The following is a 22,069-nucleotide window of genomic DNA, read 5'->3' as shown; positions in this document are numbered from 1 at the left end:
ATAATCAGAAGAATAGCTTGGTGTACGTAATTGAAATAGTAAGGAAGCGCACACCCTGTGTGAACACGACCCCGGTGAGGACATAGAGCCTCGGGGCCCCCGGAAGCCCCCTGAAGGGGGGTGGTCACTTGTGTCCCCAACCCCCCCAACGCTAGGTGAAGCACTTTCCTGAGCTTCGAGACACTGTCCCCTGCCTCACTAGAGGCTGTCGTTATAAATGCATCCCAGAACAATATATTCCTTTGCCTATTTAAAAATGGTGTGGAGCCCGGCCGGTGTGACTCAGTGGTCGAGCGTCGACCTATGAACCAGGAGGTCAGGGCACATGCCCAGGTTGCGGGCTCAGTCCCCAGTGTAGGGCGTGCAGGAGGCAGCCGATCAATGATTCTCTCTCATCATTGATGTTTCTCTTTCTCTCTCTCCCTCTTGCTGCTTCTCTGAAATCAATAAAAATGTATTTTTTATAAATCCTGTAGAAATGGGATCGTCTTTAATATATTGTGCCTTGCCTAGCTGCTACAAAGAAGACATGTGTTAGACAATACTCATGTGAATGGGCAAAAAAAAACTCGAGGACTGTATTTGTGACTAATTGTATAACAGGTTATTTTAGTTTCTGTTCTGTGGAAAGTGTAAAGCATTCCAACCAAGGGTTTTAATGTAGATTTTTTTTTTTTTTTTGCACCCATGCTGTTGATTGCTAAATGTAATAGTCTGATCATGACGCTGAATAAATGTGTCTTTTTAAAAAAAAATATATATATATTGTGCCTTGCTGTTCTCACTCTGCATTATGGTTGTGTGGCTGCCCTGTGGTGTTGCCCCTCGCTGTACTTTGTCACTCTTCAAGGCTGCGTAGTATTCCATTATGTGGAGATAACACACTTGATCTATTGTCAGGCTAATTTTGTTGATGAGGAAACAGTGAGTCAGAAAAGTCCAGTAACTAAAGAGCCCAGTGCTGGGGTTAAATAGGCTGACTTTGAAACCAGCTTCCACCACCTGGGGCATCACTGTGTAAGCTTGGCCACTCTGATCTTTGTGCCTTGGTTTTCTCATCTGTGAAATGACAATAATTGCTCCTGTTTCCGTGTTGTGATGATTCAGTAAAACAAGTACATGGAAAGTCATTAAAACGTTGCCTGGCCACTCAAAACACTTTCAGTTCAGGAATGGGAACTGGGATTCTTTGTACAGTTTTAATTTCCCATGAGCACGTATTACTTTTATGTCCATTAGTTCAACACAAACCTTTGCCCCATAGCTTTTCTTTTTTTATTAAAAAAATATATTTTTTTATTGATTTCAGAGAGGGAGAGGGAAAGAAACATCAATGATAAGAATCATTGATCAGCTGCCTCCTGCACACCCCCTACTGGGGACTGAGCCCACAACCCGGACATGTGTCCTGACAGGAACCGAACCGTGACCTCCTGTTCATAGGTTGACAACCACTGAGCCTCGCCGGCCAGGCTACCCCACAGCTTTTCAGCCTCAGGCCCTGGAGTTCAGCTAATGTGTGATCAAGGAGTGACAAACCAGGAAGCCCTCACTGCGAAGGCAGAGCTCAGTCTAGCCCAGCAGTGGGCAAACTACGGCCCGCGGGCCAAATCTGGCCCGTTTGAAATGAATAAAACTAAAAAAAAGAAAAGACCGTACCCTTTTATGTAATGATGTTTACTTTGAATTTATATTAGTTCACACAAACACTCCATCCATGGTTTTGTTCCGGCCCTCCGGTTCAGTTTAAGAACCCATTGTGGCCCTCGAGTCAAAAAGTTTGCCCACCCCTGGTCTAGCCCCTGACCCCTCCTGAGGGGGACATGATCTGACCTAATGTCCTCTACAAAAAGGGCACAGCCAACCCTGCAGGAGGCAGGGACGCCAACACCAGGGAGGACAGGGCTGGCCTCTGACTCCCGTCATGGGATCGGGTCCTCATTCTGCCCCTGCCACTCTCAGGGGCTAGCCCGTGCCTCTCCGGCTGCAGTGTCCTCATCAGGGCACGAGGGGCTCAGAGGAGAGATCCAAGACCTTTTCCCGTGAGTTCCGACCCCGAGCCTTTGGCTCCAGCTGCCGAGATGCCAGGGAAACCCGCTCAGGTTCTCTGGTGCCCACTTGTCTCCTCCAGAGATGCCCAGGCAGGGGCTGGCCTGGCTGCAGGGAGGCAGCCCACGGGCCAGTGGCAAATAGGGGCCCTGGAGGGCCTGGCCTCCCCCAAAACGAGCCCTGTTGGGAGTGGCTGTGCACCTGTCCCCCCCCAGTTCATGCCGTGAACTCACTCCCGCTGGGAAGGTGGTTCCTCTAAAGCACCATGACTGCCGGGAGCTAGATAGGTGCCTGCCCGCTCCAGCTTCCACAGTCTGAGGTCACTCTGGTCCCCACAGCCTGTCCTTCCCGCCCCCTCCTGTGGCCTCACCAGTCATCTTCCTGGTGAACTGGGAGCCAAGGGCCAGGCCAGGCAGCCGCTGGTGCCACCATGCGCGCTGGCCCGGGGCCAGCTTAGATAATTCATGGCATCACCCTGACGCCCCCTCACTTCCTCTCGGATGGCTATGAGAAGCATCTGGAAAGGCAACAGCTGCTGCCTTCCACCCCGGAGAGGGCGGTGAGGTAATGGCCATACATAGTCCGGCCAGCGCGGTGAAGGGGGCTGTGTGTGGAGGAGAGCGTGTTACTGTCTTTCTTGGGCTCCAGGGCACTTCGCTGACACCCGGCACCAAGGGGAGAGGAGAAGTTAACCCGCTTTCCGGCTCCACAAAAGCATCTTTCATCCACAACAGACTCCAGATTGGAGGGAAGACCTCACTCCACAGTGGCCAGAGACAAGCAGCTCTGTGAATCCCCGACCCCCCCTCCTTTTTTGAGGTTCCCCCTGAAACCCAGAAAGCTCCGGAGACACATGGAGTCTAAGGCAGGAATGGAAGCACGGAGACTCGGACAACACTCAGATGTGACGCGTTGGCCCTGAAAGAGCAGTCACCTGGTCTGAATGGCCGGTGGCTCGCAGAGGAGAGGGCGGCCCCCAGGGGGAAGGGGCTGCAGTCTGGTTGTTAGCAGGAGACAAAGGGCCGAGTAGTATGAGCTGAGCCCACCTGCATGCCAGGCAGCGAACGACTGAGGGGAAATGGAACTGAGCCATGAGGTAGAGAGGGGCACCTTCGTCCACCCTCCCCTCCCGCAGCCCCTGCCCCCGCGCAGACTTGGCCGAGCTGGCCCGGAGCAGGCTCCGAAGAGGACGTGGAGCAGGTGCCCTCACCATTTAACTGCTCAGGAGGCAGGAGTCAATGCCGACTGGCACTGCGTGCTCTCACCTCGCATCAAAGCCGAAGCGGCTCTGCCCACCACCCTGGCCTCTCCCGGTGGAAGGGAGAACGCGGTGCCTAGGATGGCCCTTCGTTCCTTCCGACTTCCACGTTTCTATTACATAAATGTTACCTTTTGAAAAATATTCTTCAGTGTCCAACAAAGCACCCAGGGGGTACCATAACCATTCTCTCCAGATGCAATCACTGTGCTGTGTCCTTCAAGGTCATCTAGGTGCATCTACATGTGCTCTTGTCTGCGCCCCAACTGCTTCCCCAGGCATGATCCACATGTAGCGCGGGAGCGAAGGGTTTCACGTGCGTAAATTAATTACCTGTCTAAGCCAGCGTGCCCCAGAATGAGTGCGAGAGGGCAAGTGCAGGAGGTTTCAGGTCTCACGTGATTTGTGCTTAAAGAAGCCGCTTTCCCCGAAGCCCCCAAGTCCAGGCAGGTACTTCCTGTGGAGCCTGAGTTGGAGGTGGTGCCCGCCCCAGCGCTGGGGGCGCTGCTGGTACAGAGACAATCGGACTAGATGTGCTTGGTCTTCAGTGACTCAGGAAGGTGCCTCGCTTAGTTCTGCACCATTCCTGGGTTTTTCCACTTGTTCATCTTGAAAGTTGTTCCAAGTCAGTATCTATAGCTCAGTCTTGTTCTAAGCGCTCACTGCCAGCTATTGCACAGCACGAATGCATGGGCCGGTCTTTGGAAAGAGTTCTATTTTCATCCCACAAAGAAAAGAGAAATGTCACCATTAAAAAAGACACAAACTAGAAATGTCACCATTAAAAAAGACACAAACGAAGGACAAATGTACAAACCAAGAATATAACATTTTATTCATTTCCAGATTATGAGTATTACAAGCATATACATATATTTAGATAATATATAAAACAAAGAACAAACCGTAGAAAGAGATTTTGGTCTGAAATGGACACCTTTAATTCTGTAAGCTCATGGGAAGTTATCTCCCACGCGCTGGGGTGGCAGCGGGAAAAACGCCAGGAGCCCCGCATCCCCACTGTACTTACGATGCGTTACGTACGGCATGGTCACTGTGTCCGCGACAAGGGACACCAAGGAGTAGACAAAAGAACCACAGCACAGTGAACTAATAGAAATACTTGTTTTTCTGCATTGTCCTCCAGAGTTTCCTTTAAAACTAAGAGTCAGGTCCAGGGTCTATCCCTTGAGTTGCATTCCAGTTATTGCTGAAGGGGAAAAAGAGGCATCCATTCAAGTTATCAGAAATAGATGGTCAGTGCCCTGATCCCCTAGCTCTGTGGCACGCAGGATGCTGAGCTGCAGGAAATGCACACGTCAGCAGCAGGCAGGTAGCGCTGCCATCGTGTCAGAGGAGAGAGCAACGGGCTGATAAAGAGGTTCCATGGACCCTGGCCAGTGTTTCTCAGTGGTTAGTGTTGGCCTGTGGATCAAAGGGTCAAGAGCATGTACCTCAGTTGCGGTTTGATCCCCAGCACTGGTCGGGCATGTGCGGGAGGCAACCAATTGATGTGGCTCTCTCACATCGATGATTCTCCCCCCCTCCCCGCTCCCTCCTCCCTCCCTTTCACTCTCTCTAAAAATTAATGGAAAAAACACCCTCCGGTGAGGATTTTTAAAACAGTGGTTTGATGGGTGCCTGTGACTCCCTGCACCCCGAACCCCCAGGAGGGGCTGGATCACCTGTGGAGGTGGAGGAGCACAACAGAACCTTCCAGGCTCATTCCTGACTCGGTGCTGGCGGCCGGAAGACTCAGGTCTTAGGATGGAAAGGCACCCCATTCTCCACGCCAATGCAGAGAGGCCGTGCAGCCGACCAGGGCGAGCACTTTCCAGGACACAGCCTCCCGACCCACCGCCTGGCTTCCTCGGGGGTCCTGGCTGCTTACCTTCCCCTTGTTCTGAACTGGGAGGTAGAGTTTGAACTCCGCTGGCAGTTCATCTTCTGAGTACAGTCTGTCTGAGAAGTAAACCCGGCGGATGCGGCAGTTGGCGTGGATCTGTGGGCGCCAGGCTTATTTTGAGAAACTCAACGTAACTGTCCTTCCTCATCTCCCGGTCCTCCTAGAGCTCCCCCACCCCATGGTGCTGTCCAAGCGTCATCCCCTAGGCGTCTCCTGCTTGGCCTGGGGTGGATTCTGACAAGAGGGATTTGCTCGCCATATTCTCCCGCTACCTCTGAGCAGAACCCCCTGCAACTTGGGGGCCTGATCCAGAAACCCACTCTTCTGTCATGTGGACCCAAGCCAGTGACAGAGCACCCCCCGTCCCACGGGGGCTCCATCTGGAAAGGGCCTGGCACCTGCACTCTCAGGGTCTCGATGTAGTTGGTGCCGTACGCCCGCCGAGTGAAGTCGGACAGGTTGAACTGAATCTGGTTCCAGCCGTCATCCAGCCGCATGGGCATGGTGCAGATGAAGGGCTTCACCCGGGTGGTGCTCTGGTAGTTGCTTGCCCGAAATCGCCGACGCACATTTTTGTCATCTAGTACCTGTGAAATGGAGACAAGAGTCACGGCCCCTCCACCCTGGAAGAAGCTAGCAATCTGGGTAAGGCAAGGACCTGAACTTCCACAGCCCTGATTTCCAAGGCTGAGGCCCAAGGGAGGATAAACAGACCAGACACAGGTCACACTGGATGCAGATGGCCTGGAAGGCGCAAGTTTATCTTATTTGTTGCCAAGACAACACCAGCTGCTTATGACATATGACGCACCCACCCGTCAGGCTCTCAGGCCATAGAATGACTTCATAAACATTCTTCCCTTTGAAAATAAAAACTACGAGAAATAGCCTGGCCAGTGTTGCTTAGTGGTTGAGCGTGGACCCATGCACCACATGGTTCAATTCCAAATCAGGGCACATGCCCAGTTATAGGCTTGATCCCCAGTAGGGGCGTGCAGGAGGCAGCCACTAGAATAGAGACCAACAATAACTCAGCATTAAACAGTTACTCCCCAAATGAACACTACTCTAACCCTTAAGTTTTGAAATCTTATCGCTATAGTTAAATTTACCGTTTCTTTAAAAACTCGGCATTAAATTACGATTACTAATACCAAATGTATGTCAAAATAATAAGGGCTGAATCAAGTTTACGGCACAGGCAGTAAAGAAGACATTTTCCTACAGGCTGATGGGACACCTCTCTGGCACAGCCAAGAACATGTACATTCATGTGCGCACACTTACCTGTACTTCAAAAGTAAAGTATTTCTTCAGGTTTTTAATAATCATGACAAGGAATGGAAGTTTAATTCCTAATGTCTTCTTTGGGTCTGCAGGGCATGTGATGTATGTGGTGCTGTAGAGAAGGAAATGCCAATAAACACACTACTGATCCTTTCCTCTGTATACGAACAGCAACAACCCACAGCCCAAGAGGATAAATCGAAAGGCAGATCTACTAGTTCCAGACACATCAGCCAATGAAGCCCTCAACCCTTAAGTCAGCTAATGCTTTAAAAAACGCTGCGCCCTGACTGGTTTGGCTCAGTGGATAGAGCATCGGCCTGCGGACTCAAGGGTCCCCGGTTCGATTCCAGTCAAGGGCATGTACCTTGGTTGTGGGCACATCCCCAGTCGGGGGTGTGCAGGAGGCAGCTGATCAAAGTTTCTCTCTCATCAATGTTTCTAGTTCTCTATCCCTCTCCCTTCCTCTCTGTAAAAAATCAATAAAATATATTAAAAAAAAAAAATTTAAAAAACGCTGGACTCTGGCCCTGGCCAGGTGGCTCAGTTGGTTAGAGCATTATCCCATACACAAAGGGTTGAGGGTTCGATTTCTGGTTAGGGAACATACTTGGGTTGCAGGTTCGATCCCCAGTCAGGACGTATACAGGAAGCAATTGATTGATGTTTCTTTCTCACATCATTGTTTCTTTCTTTCTCTCTCTCTCTCTCTCTCTCTCTCTCTCCCCCCCCCCCTTCCTCTCTCTCTAAAAATCAACAAGAACATATTCCCGAGTAATTAAAAAAAAAAAAAAAATGCTGGACTCTGAAACAAAAGCTCAACGTAGGACTAGACACCAACAATAAAATACCTGAAAAGCAAAACCAGACCAGTGGATCTGAGGCAGTTCTTCCAGTGAGAGAAGATCTACTTCTGGTCTAAGAGAACCAACAAATGATAGAAAGCCAAAACTAAGACCATTTTGGCACCAAAACCCACAATGGCCACCCCCACCACACACACACCTTGGTTAAATATTAATAATATCTAATATTTGCACAGCGCTTAACATGTGCTAAGCAGATTCTACTAGGCAGTGTTTTATCCACATTCGCTCATTTAATCTGCACAACAGCCCTTCAGGAAAGATGTACTGTTCCCCCATTTTACAGATGGGGAAAGAAAGGCCAAGGAGACGGAGTAACTTGCCAAGTTACAGCTCCAAGTAGCAGGGCTGGATTCACACCAGGTGGCCTGACCAGGCAGCCTGTGCCTTTCGCCTCATGAGGTACCGCCTCCTTGGACAGTGTCTCTAGGAAAACAGAGTTCAACCTACCTGACATTTGTTCCTTCAATCTCCAGCACCAGGGACTGGATGTCATTATCAGTGATTCTTTTGATGTGGCCATTCCGCACCTAAAAGGAAGAAAATTAAACTGGTTAGTACTGAAATATTTGGCAACAACTTTAAGATTCTGAATGGGACCGTTTAAAGAAAACCACAGTGGGCCAGAGGGGTTTAGCACGGAAGTCTGTGACATGCTATGCTGAAGCTTATGTGTAAGCAAACCAGGCTATTACTGCTATGCCGGGTCCCATCAGCCACCACAGGAATCACAGGGAACTCAGCAACCTATAAATCAGGATAAACTTCTTCCCGAAGAAATCAGCTCCATTCATTCAGCTAACGTTTAATGAGTTCCTACTCTGCATTAGAACATTCACATACATTCTCTCACTTAATCCCTCCCACACAACAAAAACCACAAGGCAGGTGGCACTGTTTCCACTTTACACATGTGGACATCGACACCCAGGGAGTGCAGATGTCAGCTCCTAAGTCAGAGCGTCAGGACGGCGACCAGGCCGGCCACTGCTCCAGGCTGCCTCACTCTTCTTCAGCCAGAAAGGCAGGTGCTGAGTGTCACTGAGGAGGAGCAACCAGAACATAAGCGCTGCTCCCCCAGGTTTACTCCTACTTCATGCTTCCTTACCTTCTCTCCCCGGAGTTTCTACTTTTTCAAGTAGGAACTCAAGTCCCATCTGTGCCCCACACAGAAGCCTTCATTAGCATTTCCAGCCCACACTGACCTCTCCGACTTGTTTTCCTGGCTTAAATAGCCCACACTACACAATTCAGCTCTTTATCCTACCTTGTTTTGTATTGTCTGCTGCATATGTAGGAGGTATATGAGGGGAAGGAATCAATATTCGATACAGGTGCCTCCTCTCAAAATATTTAGGAAAGAAGAATTACCTTCAAGCAATCAACTCTTAAGCACCTAATAGGAACAGAGCAGAGATGTGCAAAGATACCTCAGAGACAGGGCTGGACTGCTAGGGCTGAACATATTAACACCTGAAAAGGAGCAACAGCTTTAGAGCAGGACTCATCAGAAAGACAAACATGGTCTTTTTCTAGGGACGGTGAGACGGGCTGTGTTGGGCTGTTTGTCGAATTCAATAATTGTTCATTTGGCTTCCCATTAGATTCCCATAAGGGAGAGAACACAGTGTCCAGTCCGTCTGATAGATGTATTTTTCTTTCCTTTTTTTGTTAATCCTCACTTGAAGATATTTTTTCCCCACTAATTTTAAGAGAGAGTGGAATAGAGGAGGAGAGACAGAGAGAAACATCGATGTGAGAGAGACACATTGATTGGTTGCCTCTAGTAAGCGCCCCGACCAGAGCTGGGCATGGAACCTGCAACCGAGGTACATGCCCTTGACCAGAACTGAACCCCTGACCCTTCAGTCCACGGGCCAATGATCTAACCACGAACCAAACCAGCCAGAGCTAATAGTTGTCTTTTTCACCATAGGTTATTAATAATGTCATCCTATTTTTAAGCACCAGTCTCCGAGCTCTGTTACTGTGAACTTGATCCACTCGTGGTGTGCTTGGCGTTCCCCAGTGACATCTGCTATCACTGGCCATCTTTTTCTACACGTTGCAACTGAGTCTTATCTTCTCAAAAAAGTGTGCTTAGGGGTAGGGACCAAGTATTAAGCATCATTTGTATCGTCTACAATGCTCAGTACTGTGCTAGGCATACGGTAAGCACTCAAATATTTGCTGACTTCTGGACTTTGTCACTCTAAGAGCTGGCACATATGAATAGTTTCAAGAAGGGTTTTAAAACATTCCTGGATAACATATCCACCATGAACTACTAACAGGAAGCCAGAGATCCTGGGTGCCTCACACCACAGAGCCCAGGAGGCTGCCAGCAGGAATGCTTCCCCACAAATCATCCTTTGGTGCCCACTGTCAGAGACAGACTGCGAGGTGGACGGGCCCGATCTCTGCCAATGTGGCATTTCTTGGTTCTCAAGGCACAAATGTCACATTGACGTGCTTCTCAAACGAAGCTGCTGACATCCAATGCCCTCCTGCTTCGGATTCTAGGCCTCGTGCCAAGGGAGATTAAGGGCACAAAGCTTGGATCTGTGTAGCATATGCCGCCGCTGCCCACCTCATCCCCCACAGGAACCCTGCCATCCAAGTGGCAACAGCCCTCTAGTTGCCGGCCCACAGCTGCTGGGGAAAAGCAGACGGTGTTGGTGAAGGAGGACTTAGTCATGAAATTATTTCCAAATCATGTGATGATAAGAGCTGGCAGTATTCTAACAAGATGCAAACACCAATTCTGTAACATAATTATTCCCTGTAATCTAGCTTCATTCTTTCCTTAAAAGGTAACTAAGGCAATACTCAAACAGATGATTAAATTGAAAGGATTAAGTATTTAGTGCCCATGGGCTACTACTGCTAAAGTGCAAATTGTTGCAATGTATCCAACACTGTTTCAAAGCACTGGCCGCAGATGTGACATCCCCACGGCCTCACTCCAGAAGGCCTAGCGGGCTTCACAGGGCGGGGGCACGGGCGGGAGCGTTAGGGAAGCTGCCTCTATCATCTCAGTGTCGACTTTCAACGACTTCCTAAAGAGAACTTTCTCTCAGCCACATGGCAACAACCACACTCGCACACTTATTTCTTACAAAATTAATGAATGTGGCCCCCAAACAAGAGAACTCAGGGGAACCGAGGCAGCTTTTTTGAAGGGATGCCGATCAGTCTCGCGTTTCAGCCTGGCGGGTGGTGAGACAAGCCTAGGAGAGTTTTGCCCAAGGAGCAAGCTCAGGCCTCAAAGAAGAAAACACAGTATTCTCACATCCCAAGCTGCCAGTGCTATGAAATCAAATTATGTTGATCTATCAGTGAATGATGATTTTTTCCCTTTATTGAAGTTCAAGGGCTGCAAATACAAACTCATGGGGAGAAAAGGATGGAGGTAGATGGAGATGTGATTAATCAGAGATGTGAGCACTGAGAGGGTGCGAAACCTCCCAAGCCTCTTCTCTGGGCCCTAGAACTAGGATGGAAAGGGGAAGGAGTGTGGGCAAGCTTCCTACCCCCCTGGCAATCCGGCTCATGTCTACTGCAAGGTCTTCCAGGAAGCAACCCCCTCCTCAGTCCCGCTTCTGACCAACACTGATAACAGGACACATGGCCTCAGAAAGCATCCACTTCCTGTCCTCAGCCCCTTCCAGGTCAGAGGTCGCTCGGCAGGCCGGCTTTGAAATGAAGATAAGATGAGCTGGCAGCATTTACTGCTCATGGTGGAAGCAGGTTTTCTTTTACTTCCCTCTCTAAATTAGAAAGTGCCAATTATTTGTGACATTAATTCTTTTTTATTTCATAACACATCCCCACTATCAAAGTGTGGCCTATACGTGTTTTATTCCCCCAAATAAATAAGTAAATAAATAAAGCCAATCTTACAGTTGTTAAAAGTTCATCAACTCCCCAAGCGATGAGCTGGAGGTACTTTAGGAGCCTCAGCACCCAGGCAACTGACAAGTGCCAGTCAGAATGGTCCTCAGCCTCTGCCGACACCAGGAAGAGCACATCCAGCCCTTCGTGCGATCACTCTCCCAGGCTTTCCATCGTTGCTGGGGCAACTAATAAGCAACACTGACTTAAGCCCCAGGGAGGAGGGTCAAGCTGAGGGGGAAATACTACTGGGAGGAAGCTGGCCAATGTTCTCTATTTCTACAGGTGCGTTAAAAATAACATAGGAGTGGTTTCCATTTCCTACCCCCACCCATTTCTTTTTTTTTTCTGGTTCCACCCACTTATCCTGGCAGACAGCTGAGCCCCCAGCCATCTGGTATCCTAGTCTAAACGACACATGTTCCAATTTACAGTGAGCCATTAGCGCTGTCCGTTTCAGCAAAACCAGCTCTGCTAGGGGGCTGGGCTCCCTCAAAAAATGGGCAGAGGGAGACCTCTGTGGGGAGAGCTGGGCATAGCTCCGCCGCAAGGCCTTGGCCTCCCAGGCTCCAGCGGGTCACTCCACAGGGCAATCAGACAGCAGCCAGGCAACTCGGGGCGCGTGCAACACACCCTGAGCTCAAGTAAGGACAGTGGTGTGCGTTGTTAACCAGTATCTTTGTAACAGCGCCTCCACAGGGCAAGTGTCACTAAAACCAGGCCTTTGCCCAATTGTAGGAAAAGCTGTTACTCAGAACAATGGAGAACACCATCAGGCTGACCCAGGGAAAGTCTGAAAAAAAAGAGTTTTCCTACCTTCACGTCCGAGTGCTGTCAATTCGACTACTGGAAATTGCATCAGTTTAGCATGGACCAACAAGGTTCACTCATTAGAAGCTGGGGCGTGGGAGCTTCTTTCTGGAGACTTCGTTCACTTTTTAAATTAGGAACAGGAAATGGGAATCGAATACCATCCAGCAGCAGCCACAGAGACTCTGGTTCTAATATTTAGCTTAGGAATAGGGGAGGGGCAGCAGCTGAGAGAGCGCGGAGGTGAGAGGAGACAGACAGAGCCTGTAGCAATTAACATTCTCACCTACTAGGCTGTTAGGGTATTACCAGTGAGGAGAGAGTGATGCGTTACACAGGCAGTCAGTAGGAACAAAGCTCCTGGTATTTTCTTTACAAACCAGAAGTAATGTTTACAGTACACGTAAGAGTCCTTTAATCAATGTAATACTTACTAGGCCTAGAAATTAAGGAAACCTTAAGAAACCCCTAATTTCTCCTAAGCTCTTGGTTTGAAAAATTGCAAAGCTTATTAGAAAGCTTCCAGTCTAGCCAGGAATACAGATCGTAAGAAGCTAATTTCTATTGCCTAGCTGGTTTGGCTCAGTGGATAGAGCGTTGGACTGCGGACCGAAGGGTCCCAGGTTCGATTCCGGTCAAGGGCACATGCCTGGGTTGTGGGCTCGAGCCCCAGTTGGGGGTGTACAGGAGGCAGCTAATCAATGATTCTCTCTCATCATTGATGTTTCTCTCTCTCTCTCCCTCTCCCTTCGTCTCTGAAATCAATAAAAAAATATTTTTTTTAAAAAAGAAGCTAAGCCCTAACTGGTTTGGCTCAGTGGAGAGAGCGTCAGCCTGTGGACTCAGGGGTCCCAGGTTCGATTCCGGCCAAGGGCATGTACCTTGGTTGCGGGCACATCCCCAGTGAGGAGTGTGCAGGAGGCAGGTGATCGATGTTTCTCTCTCATCGATGTTTCTAACTCTCTATCCCTCTCCCTTTCTCTCTGTAAAAAAAATCAATAAAATATATATATTTTTTTAAAAAGCAGCAGCAGCAGCTAATTTCCAGTGTGATTGAGGGCCCTGGCCGGGTAGCTCAGTTGGTTAGAGCATCATCCCGGTACACCAGGGTTTTGGGACAATCTATCTCCGGTCAGGCACATACAAGAAGCAATGGAAGAATGCATAAATAAGTGGAACAACAAATCAATGTTTCTCTCTGTCTCTCAAAACAATATATTAAAAAATTTTTAAAAGTCAAGTGTGATTGAGTATGATGAAAAGAAGGAGAAATTCTGCAAGGGGACAGACATTAACCCAAGGGAGTGCTTGTAAGCTGTGGCCTAGAGACTCAAGTAGAGGTGGAGGCACAGGTCCCAGCAGAGGGACCAGCAAATACAAAAGCCTGAATGAAGGTGAGAGAGAACACGGCTCCTTTCAGTTCAGTAGGTTCAATAGACAGGCGTCCAGGACAGGTGAGCCAAGGGCAGGTGAGCCTGGAGAACTAGGTAAGTAGGCTCTAGACCAGTGATGGCGAACCTTTTGAGCTCGGCGTGTCAGCATTTTGAAAAACCCTAACTTAACGCTGGTGCCATGTCACATATAGAAATTTTTTTATCTTTGCAACCATAGTAAAACAAAGACTTATATTTTTGATATTTATTTTATATATTTAAATGCCATTTAACAAAGAAAAATCAACCAAAAAAATGAATCCGCGTGTCACCTCTGACACGCGTGTCATAGGTTCGCCATCACTGCACTAGACCATGCTAAGGGTTTTGGACTGGGAAAGCCATGATAAAATGATTAAATTACGTATCCTGATATCAGAAGTCTGGGCTTCCGATTCCTCAGCATCTGAATACTGAGCTCAAACATAAACTTTTTTACTCTTGAGCAAACCCCTCCGTTTCCTGCCCTATTTAATATTGTATGCTATAACTCTGTTGCTAAGCATGCATATACATCTTCATTTCATCTCCATAACCAGGAGAGAGGGGGGGCATTACTGTAAGATGGGAAAACTGAGGAGTTAAGCACTTGCCCAAGGTCACACAGCAGAGGACCTGAGACAGACCAGGCCACAAATCCAAGGTGCCTGATGACACTCCAGCACTGAGGTTTCAAGGTCAGAGACTACTCCTCCCCTTTAGGAACTTGTAGTCTAGAGGGAGATACCTCACTTATGCTCTCAATGAAATGTTTAAGTTGAGATCTGAGGGATGAGAAGGGGAGAGGGGCTGTGAATCTCAAGGAGTGGGATACAAATGTAACCACACCCACAAATACGGAGTTTGCAAATTCACGGGTATTTTGAATATGACATTCACTCCTCACATTCATAAGGAGACACAGAGCCTAAACAGAAACCAAGCCTAATTTTTCCAAGATTATTCTTCGCAGAAAACAAATCACAGGAATTCTCTCTCCATAAACTCAGGAAGGAAAAATAGTAAAATTCTGTGAAATCAAAATAATAATTGAAAATATGCATTAGAGCCAATATGATGTGCTTACTGGCAAAGGTTGGGATCATTTTGTTGTTAATCCTCTCCCAAGGATATTTTTTCCATTGACTTTTAGAGGAAGGGAGGGGGAGAGACACAGAGAGAGAAACATTGATGTAAGAGACACATCGATTTGTTGCCTCCTGCACACACCCGACCCGGAGCCGGGGATGGAGCCTACAACCGAGGTATGCGCCCTTGACTGGAATCAAACCGGAGACCCTACAGTCGGAGGGCCAACACTCTAACCACGGACCCAAACTGGCTAGGGCCAGGGTCATTTCTTGATCAATGTGAACAGTCCTTTCTTTTCTCCATCAAGTTTTGCCCTCATCTCCAGCAGGGAAAATACTTCTCGAATTCTGTATCTCCTCAAATCTACACAATGCCTGTCACTTAGCTGTTGTTCAATAAATCTTTGATAAGTATATCAATTCCCAGGGTTCCCTGGACCAAACTGGACTCCCAACACTTCCTGAGGACCTTATGGTACAGCGAGAAAAGGCAGGTATAACAAAGCCTGTGCATCTGGCCCCAAGCTTTCTCTTTTTCTCCCATTCCTTCCCTTGCCGCAGGGGAAGAATTTTGCTTAAAATGAGTGTTCTTCTACAGCAGCGGTTCTCGACCTGTGGGTTGCGAGCCCTTTGGCGGTCGAACGACCCTTTCACAGGGGTCATCCTGCATATCAGATATTTACATGACGATTCATAACAGTAGCAACAGTACAGTTATGAAGTAGCCACGAAAATAATTTTATGGTTGAGTTACAACATGAGGAACTGTATTTAAAGGGCCAGAAGGTTGAGAACCACTGTTCTACAGTTTTCTTTGCCAAAATTTACTCCATGTACTCCACCAGTTGATCTAGCAATGTTTTCACATGTGTTTATGTCATTCGGGTACCATCCGACCTCTAGTGGCGTTGTTAAGGGACACAGTGTGCCATGGTTACTTTGCTTCTATGTTCCATGTGTAAACATGTTGACTAGTCAAAAAGCGGCATTAGAAAAATAACTACAGAAGAGCAAGCCCAGAAGGGTTCAATGGGCAACTCTAATCCAGGTGTCACGCCACAGAACTGCCGAGGTCCGAGCACTGAATTCTCAGTGTAAGGTCTCCTCCTCCATCGCGTCCCATTCTCTATCTCATTGCCTTACACTGGCACTTGGTTACAATTCCAAGTTCAAGGGGCACACAAGGCCACTCTCCCCATAACTGAGTCAAGCCACGCTGAGAAGCCTTGCACAGTTCCCAGTTTCCTGGTCCCCTGGCTGCGGGTTCTCTTCGCGGAGTCTATGAGGTTTGATTCCACTGTGAACAAAAGCACGCACCGGAACCCTTAGCGACGTAGGAAAAGGGTGAAGGAACTGCTCTCCTGTGCAATACTCTGGGCATGAGCTCTGGGCGGCGGTGGTCCGGCTCCCGGCACCCACTTACGCACAAGGCCCAGACCTGTTACACTCCAGTCTTTCAACGACCTTTTCAAAAGGACATTGTGAGCCGCCACCTGCCACCTGGAAGCTGCTCGCAGAACACAGGGCTCCCCAGGGGTCGCAGGCAGCAGGCGGTCCCCGTTCTCTCCCAATTGCTGTGCAGCCCGACATGCTCACCGGCGGGTAAAGGAAGACAGAAAAGTCGTTCTCAGGTGAAATCCCCAGCTCTTGGCTTCACCACCAGTAAACCTCTCACTCAGGTTATTCCGCTTTCATTCTCCCCCGGGGAGAGCATGACCACGGTTAGACCCTCAGTGACCAGCCTCCCTCCCAGTCAGCGCCAACCTTCCCGTCTATGAAGGAGAGGGTGCAGCCAGCTGGCTGTGAGGGAGTTTGCATGAGAAATGAAATGTCAAGGTAACAAAATGCAGACCAACCCTCAGGCTGCCAGACACACACGCCCCCCACTGCACATCTCCAAAGAGTGGACGGGGCCATGGCCTCCTGGGGTCAGTGTCGGGGCCATCCTGTGGATGCCTGAAGACCGACCCTGGGCTTGGACGGGGCTGCGGGTTTATTCATGCCGACAAGACTCCATCACCACCCTGCCATTTCCCTGCTGGAGAAGGCAGGCACTGAGGGGGGGCAGGCCACAGGCCCCCGGTCACCCCGAGTGTGCAGCAGGTGCACGGTCTGACCCGTTTGGAATCAGTAGGGGGGGGGGGGGGGACAAGCGAAGGAAGCCCAAATAGAACTGGTTCTGGAACAAAAGCTCCGTGTCTGGCCCTGACTGGTTTGGCTCAGCGGATAGAACGTCGGCCTGTGGACTGAAGGGTCCCGGGTTTGATTCCGGTCAAGGGCATGTACCTGGGTTGCGGGCACATCCCCACTAGGGAGTGTGCAGGAGGCAGCCGATCGATGTTTCTCTCTCATCCATGTTTCTAACTCTCTATCCCTCTCCCTTCCTCTCTGTAAAAAATCAATAAAATATATTTAAAAAAAAAAAGCTCCGTGTCTGGCGCCCAGCACCGCGCCTGGCACCGGGCAGGGTATCCGTCCATATCGGTGAGATCCGTGAACAGCAGCTGCTTTCATCTCTTCGTTTCCAAAACAACCGCCAGCAAGTGTGTGCCGTGCGAGGCCCTATGGACTCCGCCGGGTACAGACGGGGGTACAGACCCGGACACCCCAGCTCCGAGGAATGGACGGACCAGGTCAAGTCTGCGGCGAGGAACCCCTGAGCGAACCACACAGCTCGGCCCCTGGACACCTAGACCCCAGCCACTCCCACCCAGACGGCCCCCCGGCTGTTTACACGGCGCCCCCCCCCCCCGCCCCGAGCCCCGGCCTGGCCTCCCCCGGCCCCTGACCTTCTTGTCCCAGATCTGCAGCGGCTTGCTGCCGATGCTGTAGAGGATGGAGAGGAAGCCGCTCTGGAACGTGTTCTTGAACATCTCGCAGGCGGCCTTCTCCTCGGCCGCGCCGGAGCGACCTGGCTACGGACCCCAAGTGGCGAAACAGGGGGGGCCGGCTCGGGTTCGAACAAGGGACGCTGAGCGACGGGCCTCGGGGTCGACAGCCACCACCGCCTGGACTCGGGACGCCACGTCCGGGAGCTTCCGCTCTCACAAGAACGAAGGCGGGACGGGAACCACAGCAACTGCCGCCCGAACCGCGCTCCCCGCCTTAAGTGGAGGCGGCGAGCCACCCGTAGCTCGACGTGGATCCCTCCGCCCACTTGGGCCCGCCCCCTGGGAGCGCGGAGCCAATCCCGCCGTGGGGATCGCGGACTTCCTGTTCCTTCCGCCGTGAGCCCCGCCCTAGTTCCGCCTCCTCGTGAAGAGAACGCCTTTGCCAAGGGACTATTTTTCTCCGTCGTCATCGCAGAGCTTTTGGAAGCGTAAGGAGACGTGACGATAGAATGTGTTTTCGACACCTGCGTGCTGTCATGGGAACCCGGCGGCGGTGGGGTCAGAGGGCGGGAGGGCCAGGCCCCGCCCCCTGAGGAGCGCGGAGGAGTTACAAGCCGGAAAGAAAAGTGGAGCAAGGCGCTTGGGATGAGGTGCTAACCTGGAACCCCGCGATGCCAAGGAAGCTTGCTGGCCGAGGCCCAGATGAGTGAAAGCAGTAACCTGGATTGGCAGTAACTGTACCAGGCGCCTGTGTGCACCCTTGCTTTCATTGCTAACAGGGTTGCTATGAGCACGCCGTGTATGCGTGGATATGTGGGATGCAGTCAAAGCAACACTCTGAGGAAAATATATCGCCTTAAATGCGTTATTATTATTAGCAAACAAGAAAACCTGAACATCCAGATAAAAGCAGAACTTAATAAAATGAAACAAAATAAAATCAAGTTGGTTGAGTTGAATAACAGCTGATTTTCTTTGTAAAAAAAAAATCAATACTCAGCACAGTTTTAAAAAAAATAAGACATAGCCGAAACCGGTTTGGCTCAGTGGATAGAGCGTCGGCCTGCGGACTGAAAGGTCCCAGGTTCGATTCCAGTCAAGGGCATGTACCTGGATTGCGGGCACATCCCCAGTAGGAGGTGTGCAGGAGGCAGCTGATCGATGTTTCTCTCTCATCCATGTTTCTAACTCTCTATCTCTCTCCCTTCCTCTCTGTAAAAAATCAATAAAATATATTTTTTAAAAAAAAGACATAAAATAAGCTATGGTATTTCGTATGGGAAAGATATCTGAAATGGTGGAGACCACTCACTGAGCATCTCCGTGCACAAGCTTGTGCTGGGTATGGTGGCTGACAGGGAGTTTGCAGCTAACTTCCTCCTCATAATCTATACTAATAAAAGGGTAATATGCTAATTAGACTGGACATCTTCCGAACATCTTCCAGGCATCATCTGGACGTCCTTCCAAACAAAGCCACAGTGGCAGGGGCCGAGGCAGAGGTGATTAGGGGCGATCAGGCCGGCAGGGGGGAGCAGTTAGGAGTGATCAGGCCGGCAGGGGAGGGCAGTTAGGGGCAATGAGGCAGGCCAGCAGAGTGGTTAGGGGCGTTCAGCAGGCAGGCAGGCAGAGTGGTTAGGGGTGATCAGGCAGGCAGGCAGGTGAGCAGTTAGGAGCCAGCAGTCCCAGATTGCGAGAGGGATGTCTGGCTGCCGGTTTAGGCCCGATCTGGGTCCCAGATTGTGAGAGGGTGCAGGCTGTGCTGAGGGATCACCCCCCTTGTGCACGAATTTTGTGCACCAGGCCTCTAGTAGCTAATAATAGCTAACATCAACTGAGTATTTATGTGTCAGGCACTATACTAAGCGCCTTAGCCTTTATTAAATCATTTAATCCTCACAGCAACCCCGTGAACAACTGAGCCAGAATTTCCAGACATTGGGTTGCGGGGGGGGGGGGGGGGGAGGATATGGATTATATTACAGCAAAAAGTCAAAACATTCTATATGAAACTGTTATTCTTGAATTATTTCTGGGGACTCTGTATACTTTATGCCAGTGAACAATTTATCCCTTGATTGTTATTAAATTTCTCAAAATATCCTAGGGGGAAACGGGCTTAAGTGCCCTGAACAGATACCCAGCTCATCAGTGAGCAAGCTGATGGGAGAAATGAAAGTGCTTGCTTCTCCTCATCCTGAATGAGTGTCCACATGAACTGTGTCCAGTTCTTCCTTCTGTTCAGGTTCACAGCTTATTGTGATCACAAGCCTTGGCTAGAGTGAAGATTATTCGATGAAAGGATTAAAGAACATGAATTAGTGTTTAGTGGACATGTTTTGCTCCTATTGTAGAGTTAATTTTGGCATGCTTCTTCCAGATGCAGTACCACCATCATGACAGGCACACAATAAATGAATGAATGAATGAATGAATGAATGAATGAATGAATGAACAAACTAGAGCCAAATGTGCACTTTGACATTTTTCTTCATTTCAAAAGTAATGTAGACTGAAATAACCTAAAACTACAGATGTCACTCAAAGAAACACATTAAACACTACGTCTTCAAGATCGTTTTCTCTTCATCAACATGAAGATGCGTAAAGGCAGAGCACAAGAAAAATCTTGCTAATAAGTTGCTTCCTGCAGTAATTATACAAGTCAGTTTTTAAAAGTAATAAATGAAAAGAGCAAAATCTAATGAGGCAGCAACATTGCAATCTGGGCAGTAGGTACAGAAGCTCAACTGATACACATCAGGCCATTAAAAGTTGCAGAAAAGGTAAAGTAATTGCATGAAGTGCAAGATAAGGGTGGTCTAGAGAATCCCATGACTACAAGAAGGGCTTTAGTTTGTTAGCCTGAAGTCCGAGTTGAATCATCACAGAAGTAGCATCCAGTCCTGTGCCCGGCCCAGAATCTCTGACCATGAACAAACCACAGTCCTGTGTTTGGATGGAATATGACATCTTGGTGGGGTGTCAAAATATACCAAGAGATTACAGCAAACAAATCAAACCCATATCAATAATCCATGTCAGATGAGGGAAAGTTTCTGATTATTGTGACATTTTGTTTGTTATTAAAGATATTTGAAATATTTAAAATAACTTAAAGTATTAGAGGATCTGATACTTGCAGTTTAATTTGAAATGCTTCAAGGAATTTGAAATTAGTTCTGTGATTTTTTAATTTAAAAGTGTCAAAGGAAATGTAATTAAATTTGTAAACGATGAATGTTTAACATTTTTGGTCTACTGTTTGGATGCTTAGGAAGATTGCATCAGAATTTTGGTCTTTCATGTTAGCTATTGGAAGTGTTTGTGCACATCAAACAGATTGAATGTGTGGGTGACTGTGAAATGTCTAAGGAAACTAGATTGTGTGGGAACAGTGTTTATGGTTTAACCCGTTCCGTTTTTAATTAATCCAGCATCGATCAAAGATTAAACCAGTGTTCATATTTATATACAAAGCCTCCTAGTTTGTAGTGATAACAAGATTTGTAAATTGATTTCAAAGACACAAGACAAATGAGATTTTTCAATGTACAACTTTAATAACTGAGATATTATGTAAAACACCAGCAACTATAAGAATCCTATTCAGTGCGCAAAAACCCTGGTCAGATGCTACAACCCAGTGGACAGCGTCTGTTCATGTCCATCCAAACCCATAAACTCAGAGCACCCGGCCTCTGAGACATGGGACTTGATACATACTGTAAGGCCAAGTTTATTCTTTACCCCTCCTTGCTGATGGGGATGAGGAGAACAGCGATGGCTGGGGCGTTCAGCTGGCAGATGGAGGACCCCCGAATCCAGTGGCTGTACCCCAGCACCACCAGCCTTGACAACACCAAGTAAAGGAGCCAGTAGTGGGCAGATGAGGCTCCTTTGACTGTGAGAGCGAAGCTCAAATGGGACTTGGTTGGGCCCTTGCACATTATTGTTAGGTTAAAATTGATTTTTAAACTTACAGTAAAATGCCCTCTTTCTGGTGTGTAATTTTGATGAAGGCACCGAGTCATATAACCACTGCCATGTGCAGAATGCAGAACAGCTCCGTCACCCCCCAAATTCTCCCATGCTATCCCTTCGTAACCAGACCCTTTCCCCCCCTCCAACGCCCCCTGCACCCCTGGTGACCATGGGTCTGTTCTCTATCCCTACTGTTCTGCCTTTTCCAGAACGTGACATAGACGGGATCATTCAGTAGGCAGACTTTTGAGTCTGGCTTCTTAGCACAATGCATTTGAAATGCACATTATTTTCACAGTTTGTGGAGAATTCCGCAAAGGGTTGCTCACCCATTCTACCGCTCAGCCCCCAAAGACCAGGGGTGTTTGAACAAGTTGGCAGGCCCTCCGCATGCTTACTTTTGAAGGCCTCGCCGCAGCATTTCAAACGCATTCAAAGGCAGCCATTTTCTATATTCAAGATAACCCTTTTCTGTAACCTTGAAAAGATCTTGAGAATTTGCTTTTCAAATTATTTGATTTTGTGATTGTCTGACTCTTCACTAATTATGAGAAAAATACTTTTTTAAGCAAATACTGAATGTAACCATTAATGAAGTTCACAGGACTGGAAAGACATTTAATCACGTTTATTTTTATCTTGCAACTTTCTTATGTTAGAGCCAACACTTTTTTTTTTTCG

The 22,069-nt window shown here is 48.6% G+C and overlaps 1 protein-coding gene across 2 annotated transcripts; it reads right to left on the bottom strand.

Moving 5' to 3' along the window:
* Positions 1 to 4,117: 4,117 nt before the first annotated feature.
* Positions 4,118 to 17,695, bottom strand: CFAP20 (cilia and flagella associated protein 20). 2 transcript variants are annotated; one of them, XM_036346439.1, is made up of 6 exons: positions 17,363 to 17,693; positions 7,817 to 7,896; positions 6,501 to 6,612; positions 5,612 to 5,800; positions 5,199 to 5,309; positions 4,118 to 4,517 (listed from the first exon to the last, which is right to left on the bottom strand). In XM_036346439.1, exons 1-6 carry the CDS (start codon positions 17,444 to 17,446, stop codon positions 4,512 to 4,514), a joined length of 582 nt encoding a protein of 193 aa, XP_036202332.1. In that variant the 5' UTR covers positions 17,447 to 17,693; the 3' UTR covers positions 4,118 to 4,511. The 2 variants fall into 2 exon arrangements, with proteins under 2 accessions (XP_036202332.1, XP_036202333.1); XM_036346440.1 differs by lacking the exon at positions 5,199 to 5,309 and having other exon boundaries at positions 17,363 to 17,695.
* Between the last annotated feature and the right edge of the window lie 4,374 nt (positions 17,696 to 22,069).

This window comes from Myotis myotis, unplaced genomic scaffold (assembly GCF_014108235.1).
Source record: "Myotis myotis isolate mMyoMyo1 unplaced genomic scaffold, mMyoMyo1.p scaffold_m19_p_19, whole genome shotgun sequence".
In the NCBI taxonomy this organism is placed as follows: domain Eukaryota; kingdom Metazoa; phylum Chordata; class Mammalia; order Chiroptera; family Vespertilionidae; genus Myotis; species Myotis myotis.
The sequence above is the reverse complement of the archived record's forward strand: the minus strand, read 5'-3'. Positions and strand labels throughout refer to the sequence as shown.